Below are 11,044 nucleotides of genomic sequence, written 5' to 3' on the forward strand. Positions count from 1 at the left end.
TAATTGTAATTGAATTGTTTCGTCCCCAATCGGAAACTATCGATTCTCGACGCTAGGCTAGCTTTAGTTCACTCCGTGTCCACTGCAACCATGTGTTTGTATAGAGATTAAGTTGGCCTTTGACTATGACTACAGGACTTGGCAATGGGGGCTCGTAACAGTTAGAAGGAAACTTTGTAACGCGAATAAACACAATGCTACCCAGTCTGCATGTTACAATACAACATTCTAATACGTCGCGTAAGAACAAATCGTGCTTCGTTGCGGTTTGTTCGATGCATTAGTTCGATTCCTCGTGCAGAACGGTAATTTGCGAATCGATAACCTACGATCAAACCCCGAAAGTGCGTAGAATCGAAACGTTTGTTAATGAGAGAAGAAGAATCGGATTAAGTATAAATACACTATTATCATTGCGTGGGTTAGTGTAAACTTTAACACACCTATATTTTTTGTTTGTTTGTCAGCAAGTCAATTGAATTCGCCATCATCGATCGTTTAACGGTGCGACCCTCAGTTGTTAAAATTGTAAAAAAGTGAACAATATGGAACGTGTTAGCAGAATAGTTGAATGTCGATAACAGCTTTTGTTTGGTCGAACAAAATGTGGCTCCCGGACTGTTTCGATGGTGCATAACATAAAAAGATGGGAAAGCGAACTACAAAAAGGGCAAATAGCACTGAGGAAGACGAAGTGAATTGCAGGGCAATCGAATGAAATGTAAGATTCATTTCACGATTCGACAACCGTTTTGTCAGTCGTCTTACACCAAAACGAAAAGATAAAATGTTCAGCACCCGTTACTTCAACCGAACAGCTTGTCGAAGCACTGATGGCAGTACGGCTTGTCGTTCTGCTCTTTGAATGTGCCCTTGTTCAGCTGCTTCAGGCAGAAGGCGCACACGAAATGCTCCGGGTGGAATTTCTTGAACATGGCCGTGATGCAGCGTCCGGTGATGGGTTTCGAGCAACCAGCGCACAGTGATCCTCGTTTCGCGTGATAGTGCGTCTCGCAGTATGGCAGGCCTTCGTGGTCGAAGAACGAACCACCGTGAAACGGTTCCCGGCAATCCTAAAAATATAGTACACAGAAATGGCCAAAATTAGTTAAAAATAATTTTAACAATATTTCAAAACCAAAATAGAACTAAAACATAATTAAAGTGCTTGATGCTTAGTAATAGTTTTCATCCCTGAGTGATTCATTTGCCAGTGTCAATATTCTCCATAATCAGAGGCCCTTCGTTTATCTTATTTATGACCAGTTTAAGAGACACTGGTTTTAGAATTGCACTCAAACTCGACATGCGCACCTGCACTTAAGGTGACTGATGCAAATACTTCTGTTTATACTGGTTTGTTAGCGAACCAGTGATAATTGATTTAATCAACCGAAGCAAACGTGAACATTTCAATCAACTTCTAACATTGTTGGCTTCTTTGCTACATGTATGATAACGCAGAAAAGAACCCAACATCGTAATCTTCTCTTGCTGTCTTCTATGTTATTACATAATTGATTTGATAACTTCTTATCTAAAATCGAACAATAAAGTAAAATAGAAATAGAACAGTTCCGGTGAAACTTGAATGGACAACCGATTTTCAAGAGCCACACAGAGCAAATGGAACCACATTAACGAATACGAATTAAAGTGAAACGCATTTGATTCGACTCTAATGGCCAGCAAAAATACCGAGATGAGCTTAATTATCTTCTCCAAGCCGATGACGGCCCTACTGATCAGACTATCCCTCGCGATCTGCTGTATAGTCGTATGATCAATTTGCACAGACGTTCAGGCCGTTCCTCTTGAACCTTTCGTCTGGCGTGTGCTCCTCCTCCCGTACCACTACAGCTACTTCCGAATTGTGTTCGTTAAAATAAACATACCCTACGGCGTACGACCCTACTGTCCCTCTACCGTTGTGCCAAATGAAAACCAATTTCCTACGGTTTGATGAAAGATATATGAAGTAAGAACAGCCATCACGCACCGTGCAGTTTCCCAGACGGACAAAATGATCGAACGTTTCAAGTGGCCTAAGTTAAGCAGATCACCTACACAATTAACAGTCAACGTAGGACTGTCAACGCGTATGGTCCCAACGGTTCACAAGAGATTTGAAATTGCTAGGACAAAGGGTGTGCTACTTTTGCACACGTACAATCATTTTCACGTGTTTTTGATTGAATAAAGTTATTTTATCATTATTCGAAATCATTATTTAAATTCACGCAAACTTGATACACACCCTGTAACTGTTTTTTTCAGTTTGAAAAGAGACGCGGCTAACTCAAAAGCGCGCGAACCCATAAGCTGTCAAACATTGACCGATTGTCAAACCATTGAAGCAACCATTGTTTGGTAAACAAGTAAAGTGAACGATACGATTTGCAAAATCGACTTAATAAACGATTGCAGTCAAAATGAAGTCTAAGAAGGCATTGATTAAGAAAGAGGATGGTGTTGCGTAAGTTGGTGTTCAATAAGGATTAAAAGATATGATAGTGAATTTTTTCCAATAGCGCTAAAATATGTCGATGGTGTCTGACGGCCGATGATGCTTTGCAAGCTCTAACGCGCGACGATTCCGGACAATATAAAGTACAAAAAATCTTCGATTTTACCGGTCTTCAGGTAATAAAATTGTAACAACAGACATCTCACCTTGTTCCACAAGAAAAACTAGTCTATGACAGTCTTATTTTTACAGATTGAATTCTCTCCTGGAGTTCCAGCGTATTTGTGCACGATGTGCGAATCGCGATTGAAAAGTATGGATCGGTTTCGCTGGCGATGCAATGAAAACAATGATATGGTCGATAAATTTATCAAACAGCAGAACACAGCGAAGAACGAATCAGAAATCGATCAACACCATCTTGACCACTCTTCTGAACAAACGGTTGGCACCGAACTGTCAATTAAAACCGAAGTTTCCTCACCGGATACAGCGAAGGATTTGCAGTTGAATCGGAAGTGTTTTACTGTTCATGAAGCGAATAGGACATATGAATGTTGTGGAAAAATACCTGATGATTTATTCGAGGCAGAGGAAAATCCAATTGAAATCAAATCAGAGTACGAAGAGGTCGATGAGCAGCTTCACCTGCAAACAACGAATGATGTTCTCGGTCATGAGCAGGATAACCAAAAGACAAATCCTTTGGAATCGATCTGTCAGGATAAAAACGATCATCCTGTGACCGTGGCAGACAATACGTGTGCTGATGATTCAACAGCAGATTCAATTCAAAACGTCGTGAGTTCCGGAACCCGGAACGCCAATAGTAAAAGCCATTCCAAAAACCACAAGCACCACTGCCCTCATTGTTCGGCAACATATCCATTTTTAAGCATGCTAAAGGTACACATCCGCACTCACACGGGCGAAAAGCCGTACCAGTGTAAAGTCTGTGACAAAGGCTTCTATTCATCAAGAATTCTGGCAGAACATATGAAAATACACAATAAGGATCAACAGTCTAAAGCCTCATCTAGCCCAAAGATTCATATCCGCACTCATACCGACGAAAGGCCCTATGTACGTGAAAAAGTGTGTGAAAAAGTGATCAGATCATCAGGCAATCTGCAGAATCGTTCGAAAACGCACAATAAGGACCAAAAGCACCACTGCCCTCATTGTTCGGCAACATATCCATTTTTAAGCATGCTAAAGGTACACATCCGCACTCACACGGCGAAAAGCCATACCAGTGTAAAGTCTGTGACAAAGCCTTCCATTCATCAGCATCTGGCAGTACATTCGAAAATTCACAATAAGGACCAACAGCATCAGTGTCCTCATTGTTCATCAAAGTTCGCACAGTCATCTAACCTAAAGGATTCATATCCGCACTCATACCGGCGAAAAGCCATACCAGTGTAAAGTCTGTGACAAAGCCTTCCATTCATCAGGCAATCTGGCAGTACATTCGAAAATTCACAATAAGGACCAACAGCATCAGTGTCCTCATTGTTCATCAAAGTTCGCACAGTCATACCACCTAAAGAGACATATCCGCACTCACACTGGCGAAAAGCCGTACCAGTGTAAAGTCTGTGACAAAGCCTTCCATTCATCAGGCATCTGGCAGTACATTCGAAAATTCACAATAAGGACCAACAGCATCAGTGTCCTCATTGTTCATCAAAGTTCGCACAGTCATGTAACCTAAAGGATCATATCCGCACTCATACCGGCGAAAAGCCATACCAGTGTAAAGTCTGTGACAAAGCCTTCCATTCATCAGCACTCTGGCAGTACATTCGAAAATTCACAATAAGGACCTGCAGCATCAGTGTCCTCATTGTTCATCAAAGTTCGCACAGTCATACCACCTAAAGAGACATATCCGCACTCACACCTGGCGAAAAGCCATACCAGTGTAAAGTCTGTGACAAAGCCTTCCATTCATCAGGCAATCTGGCACTTCATTCGAAAATTCACAATAAGGACCAACAGCATCAGTGTCCTCATTGTTCATCAAAGTTCGCACAGTCATGTAACCTAAAGATCATATCCGCACTCACACCGGCGAAAAGCCATACCAGTGTAAAGTCTGTGACAAAGCGTTCCGTACATCAAGCAATCTAGTGCGTCACTCCAAGAAGCACAAGAAGGATGAAACTTGTTAATTTCTTCATTGTTCATTCAATTTGAGTTTGAATTTTGTATCTTTGAATACTAAAACGTATGAATTCGGCGATAGCAGTTAGCAAAAGTTCACAACCACCAACGATCAGCCCAATAAAAATAATTTTCCTTTCATACTGGGTTTTGAATAAAACAAGAAATCTTTAAAGCAACGGCCCAAGAAGACCCTTCATTCGTTCTCATGACATGACCAGTCCACCGGAGGCTGGCGAGGCGAGTATGCTGTACGTCGTACAGTGCGCACAACTCGCTGTTGTAGCGCCTTCTCCGTGGTCCTCAACACATATGAGCAAAAATCTGAGAATCGTCCTTTCGAACGCGGCTAGGTGGGATTTGTTGAATGGTTAAAACTTTGCTTTCCGCCTGGTAAGCGAATTCCGGACAGCGTCCTTGTGAGAATGACCCACATTCATCTGATCAATGGAAAAATTGTTCGCATTAATTCGTCTGCATGTTGTTCGCATTAATGAATAGAAGAAAAAAAACACATGGGTTATAGTTTGGCGCTCTTTATTAGAACTACAAGTTCTGGTTTTTAATGGCTTGTTACGGCATTAATTGTAATTGAATTGTTTCGTCCCCAATCGGAAACTATCGATTCTCGACGCTAGGCTAGCTTTAGTTCACTCCGTGTCCACTGCAACCATGTGTTTGTATAGAGATTAAGTTGGCCTTTGACTATGACTACAGGACTTGGCAATGGGGGCTCGTAACAGTTAGAAGGAAACTTTGTAACGCGAATAAACACAATGCTACCCAGTCTGCATGTTACAATACAACATTCTAATACGTCGCGTAAGAACAAATCGTGCTTCGTTGCGGTTTGTTCGATGCATTAGTTCGATTCCTCGTGCAGAACGGTAATTTGCGAATCGATAACCTACGATCAAACCCCGAAAGTGCGTAGAATCGAAACGTTTGTTAATGAGAGAAGAAGAATCGGATTAAGTATAAATACACTATTATCATTGCGTGGGTTAGTGTAAACTTTAACACACCTATATTTTTTGTTTGTTTGTCAGCAAGTCAATTGAATTCGCCATCATCGATCGTTTAACGGTGCGACCCTCAGTTGTTAAAATTGTAAAAAAGTGAACAATATGGAACGTGTTAGCAGAATAGTTGAATGTCGATAACAGCTTTTGTTTGGTCGAACAAAATGTGGCTCCCGGACTGTTTCGATGGTGCATAACATAAAAAGATGGGAAAGCGAACTACAAAAAGGGCAAATAGCACTGAGGAAGACGAAGTGAATTGCAGGGCAATCGAATGAAATGTAAGATTCATTTCACGATTCGACAACCGTTTTGTCAGTCGTCTTACACCAAAACGAAAAGATAAAATGTTCAGCACCCGTTACTTCAACCGAACAGCTTGTCGAAGCACTGATGGCAGTACGGCTTGTCGTTCTGCTCTTTGAATGTGCCCTTGTTCAGCTGCTTCAGGCAGAAGGCGCACACGAAATGCTCCGGGTGGAATTTCTTGAACATGGCCGTGATGCAGCGTCCGGTGATGGGTTTCGAGCAACCAGCGCACAGTGATCCTCGTTTCGCGTGATAGTGCGTCTCGCAGTATGGCAGGCCTTCGTGGTCGAAGAACGAACCACCGTGAAACGGTTCCCGGCAATCCTAAAAATATAGTACACAGAAATGGCCAAAATTAGTTAAAAATAATTTTAACAATATTTCAAAACCAAAATAGAACTAAAACATAATTAAAGTGCTTGATGCTTAGTAATAGTTTTCATCCCTTGAGTGATTCATTTGCCAGTGTCAATATTCTCCATAATCAGAGGCTCTTCGTTTATCTTATTTATGACCAGTTTAAGAGACACTGGTTTTAGAATTGCACTCAAACTCGACATGCGCACCTGCACTTAAGGTAACTGATGCAAATACTTCTGTTTATACTGGTTTGTTAGCGAACCAGTGATAATTGATTTAATCAACCGAAGCAAACGTGAACATTTCAATCAACTTCTAACATTGTTGGCTTCTTTGCTACATAACGCAGAAAAGAACCCAACATCGTAATCTTCTCTTGCTGTCTTCTATGTTATTACATAATTGATTTGACAACTTATTATCTAAAATCGAACAATAAAGTAAAATAGAAATAGAACAGTTCCGTTGAAACTTGAATGGACAACCGATTTTCAAGAGCCACACAGAGCAAATGGAACCACATTAACGAATACGAATTAAAGTGAAACGCATTTGATTCGACTCTAATGGCCAGCAAAAATACCGAGATGAGCTTAATTATCTTCTCCAAGCCGATGACGGCCCTACTGATCAGACTATCCCTCGCGATCTGCTGTATAGTCGTATGATCAATTTGCACAGACGTTCAGGCCGTTCCTCTTGAACCTTTCGTCTGGCGTGTGCTCCTCCTCCCGTACCACTACAGCTACTTCCGAATTGTGTTCGTTAAAATAAACATACCCTACGGCGTACGACCCTACTGTCCCTCTACCGTTGTGCCAAATGAAAACCAATTTCCTACGGTTTGATGAAAGATATATGAAGTAAGAACAGCCATCACGCACCGTGCAGTTTCCCAAACGGACAAAATGATCGAACGTTTCAAGTGGCCTAAGTTTAGCAGATCACCTACACAATTAACAGTCACCGTAGGACTGTCAACGCGTATGGTCCCAACGGTTCACAAGAGATTTGAAATTGCTAGGACAAAGGGTGTGCTACTTTTGCACACGCCGTTAGCGTTGTCACTAGGGGATGCCGCTACCCTTCACATCCTTCCGGTGTTCAAAGGTGTCATGGAGTCAGACAGACGGAAGGTTTGCGGCTAACCGCGGTAGGTCAGTGAAATGGTTCGAGTTACGGGCCACCTTTTCGACACGACCTTCTTGGAACACCGGTCTCTGGATCAAGGCGATCTGCCAAGTTCGATCAATCCGAGGACATGAGCGCCACAGCTGATGATCGAAATAATTTTCCGTAACGCTACATTTCTGCTGTGATGCTCAATGGAGGGGAAAATCAAAATTAAAGGTTCTTACAACCTGCCAGCATGTTGATCACCTACACGAGCCGGAATTGTTCCACACCGAGGGAGGATCGCAGTGTGTGAGAGGGGAACAAAACTGTACACATCTATAAATATTTCAGAAGTGTAATGAATAAATTCGCATTTCATCTCACTGTTGCCGAATGCTTGTGGAGTGACCGCAGAAACACCATGATCTGCATGGTTTTTCGTAGCGACAGATTTTGTTGTTCCGGATGCCGACCGGATGGAATTAGAGAGAAAGATAGAGAGAGATGGTTAGAAAAAACAGGGAGAGATAGAATGAAGAGGGAAAGGTATAGTATATTAGAGGAGAATGTATTTATTCGTCCGTGGATTTGGCCGCTCTTCAAATGTCGGAAGTTGTCAGCGGCAATTTTTCCTGCGCCAAGTGATTATGCACACGCTTCACCGTGTGCTGATCGCGCGCAACTTACGCCGATTTCGGTTTGGCAACAGATCCCTACTACCACTTGTCCACTTTTTTCCACTTCTTTTGGACGTATTTGAAGAGGAAGACGAGAGATGTCACGATTTTTTTTAGTTTGTTTAGTAATTTGAATTTTAGAGATATTTTGATGATTCTTGTTTGAAACTCAGCAAGTTTTTGGTTGGAGCCAGTTTGGCAAGAGTTCTTTTTTTTCTATCTTATGTTTAAGTCCACATATATAAGGTTGGGGAAAAAGTAATCCATTATTTTTGGGTGAAATTCAAAACATTATTTAAGATACTTCCGATGGTCCGATTTACGTCAAAAATGTACCTTTTTTTTGGAAAATTTGTTGTCTTCTCAAAGATAGGCTGGTAATGCCTCTTTTGTAAAACGCTTAGTCGTTATTGACGAAAAACTGGAGCAATCCATTTTCACAACCCTTGTTTGATCTCAGTTTTTCATCACTTAGGAAATTTTGTAATGCGCGAAAAAGGTGTCAACCGCTTAATGCAAGGTCCGGACTATACGGTGGATGCATTAAAACATTCCAAACAAACTCTAGGACTTTCTGGTGAGTCACTAAAGACGTGCATGACATTTAGTTTTCCTGATGGAACACAACACCTCTTTTGTTGGCCGATTCTGGTCGTTTCTGGTAAATTGTCATCTTCAAACCGTGCAGTTGTTGGCAGTAGAGATCTGAATTTATTGTTTAGCTACACGGAAGCAACTCATAATGAACGGTTCCTTTCAAGTCCCACCATATACCCAGTAGAACCTTCCTAGCCGTTATTTCTGGTTTGGCCACAGGTTAAGTTGCTTCACCACGCTTAGACCACGACCGATTTCACACAATATTGTCGTAAGTGACCCGTTTTTTATCCCCAGTACCCATCCGTTTAAGAAATGGTTCGATTTCATTCCGTGGGGCCAAAACTGTGCAGATGGCCATCATGTTTTTTTTATGTAAATAGGGTGGCGCCCAAATATCGAGCTTAAATAAAAAATGGATTGGATTCACAAATGTGAATCCAGCTTTGCGCAAATGGCTTCAAGCTGTTCGATGATTGATCTTTAGCTCCTGGCCGATGCTCTGATTACTAACATGCTGATCAACTTTGATTATTTCTGTGATTTTGTCGACATTTTCGATGACGTATCTGCCTAGGCTTTAACATAAAAAACAACTGAATAGGGTCAACGAAGCCAAAATTTAACGTAGCTAGCTATTAGAACATCGGGACCATAAACACCATGCAAAATTTCAGCGCCCTAACATGAATTTTCGCCTTTTTCAAAGAAAAATTGTGAAATGTACCCAATTTTTTCTTTGGTGACTTCCATTCTTTACACCCTATAACTCACAAACGAATGGAACAAACAATAAACCGTGAAAGCAGCTTTTTAAGTGTGAAGTATCAGCTTTAAAACAAGCCTAAATTTAAAACTGTACGATCGATACTTCACGAGATATCGATCACTAAAGTCATCTACCGAGAAAATAATGGATTACTTTTTCCCCAGCCTGATATTTAAGTCTCGTCTTTGGAATAAAATATTTTTTTAATATGGAGAAAGACAAAATTGCCATTCAATCAATCGTAGAGTGCTTTGTGTCTTAGCGGTACGTAGCGTAAGAAACCAAATCAAACAAAATTAAACAACACGCCATTGCACAACTTTAATTTGCTGCTTAATACGGCTCTGGTCGATTTAATAATAACAATAAAAAATTAAATAAATTATCACCAATACTTGCTGGCCAAGTGGACAGGTCAAGTTGGGTGCGATCGACTGATCGACCACATTCTCGTCGCCTTCCGAGTATGCTAATCGTACGCAAACAGTAACAAGTACCATAGAGATACGTGGTTGGGTGTACCCGCTTGCCGACCCAAACACGATGATTCACACGAGGTCTGTGTCTCACGGACCATGGAATCAATTCACACATGAGCATCGCCTTTCCACGGTCTCGGAAGGTATACAATGTTCTAAAAAGAATGCTGTACACGCTAAACAAACAAATACAAAGGAATTCTGTCGTGATACTAGTTCCTCCAAACCGCGTGATAGTATTAACAACGCCAGCCGACATCATCCCTGGCCGTTGAAATGGCTCAGCGGGAGCAATCAGATTGATGACATAATTCGTTCAACGTGCACCCCGAAACAGTAACGTGCTATCCGTTCGTTTGGCCCATTAATTCCGGACGCTACGCTGCGTCCACCACCATGCGGCTACTATCATTCGCACGCCATCGGTTGCGCCAATAAATTGATCAGCGAAAGAAAACAAAACACAGTCTGGTAAAACAATCCGGAAGGAGCGAGAGCGAAAAAAAACCGAAAGTCGCATAAAAACTGCCAGGCAATCTGCCGGAAGGGTTTCTTGGAAACCGTGCCGAGCAGTTCCTACCAGTAAGCGATAAGGATTAGGTCATGGTAGTTTTTGTGCGTCGAAGGAAGCTTCCCCGCAATGTCCCGCTCCGCTTAATGAACAATTCGCCCACCAACCACAGGGTACAGGGTGCGTCTTCTTACGTCACGTCTATGGCACGGCGCACACGAACTTGCGTCGATGGTCATGGTCTGCCAGTCTAGCGAGCAGTAGTCTCCCGCTCCGCTCGGATTGGTTTTCAGTGTCAAGCTACAATTAAATTAAACCACCACCAACCGGTGCCGGTGCCGGTGCCCGCGCCTTCGCCTCGCGCGCACCGATGGAGGCGGCTGGTGTCCCATGAACGCGTTTGGAAACGGCCATAGTGGGGCGTAAAGTTACTGGCGAGTCTTAGAGTCGTTTCCGAGTCACGCGTTTCGTATTTGTTTTCTCGTCGTTCGGTCATTCGGGCGGGCCCTGTGACGTCACCTAACCAGGCCAGGGAGGCCAGTGATGATGTCAGCCAGCATCTGCCCGC

At 42.3% G+C, this 11,044-nt stretch overlaps 1 protein-coding gene across 1 annotated transcript; it reads right to left on the bottom strand.

Moving 5' to 3' along the window:
• Window positions 1-6,024: 6,024 nt before the first annotated feature.
• LOC128270660 (paxillin-like) lies at window positions 6,025-10,890 on the bottom strand. Its single transcript, XM_053008070.1, has 2 exons — window positions 10,804-10,890; window positions 6,025-6,291 (listed from the first exon to the last, which is right to left on the bottom strand). The coding sequence occupies exons 1-2, from the start codon at window positions 10,888-10,890 to the stop codon at window positions 6,025-6,027; spliced, it is 354 nt and encodes a 117-aa protein (XP_052864030.1).
• Window positions 10,891-11,044: the final 154 nt, after the last annotated feature.

This window comes from Anopheles cruzii, chromosome 3 (genome assembly GCF_943734635.1).
Source record: "Anopheles cruzii chromosome 3, idAnoCruzAS_RS32_06, whole genome shotgun sequence".
Classification (NCBI taxonomy): domain Eukaryota; kingdom Metazoa; phylum Arthropoda; class Insecta; order Diptera; family Culicidae; genus Anopheles; species Anopheles cruzii.

Coding starts and splice junctions, on each gene's coding strand:
- LOC128270660 (XM_053008070.1), bottom strand. CDS start 10,890: ATGGCCGTTTCCAAACGCGTTCATGGGACACCAGCCGCCTCCATCGGT. Junction 6,292..10,803: donor GGGCACCGGCACCGGCACCG/GTTGGTGGTGGT, acceptor CTATATTTTTAG/GATTGCCGGGAACCGTTTCA.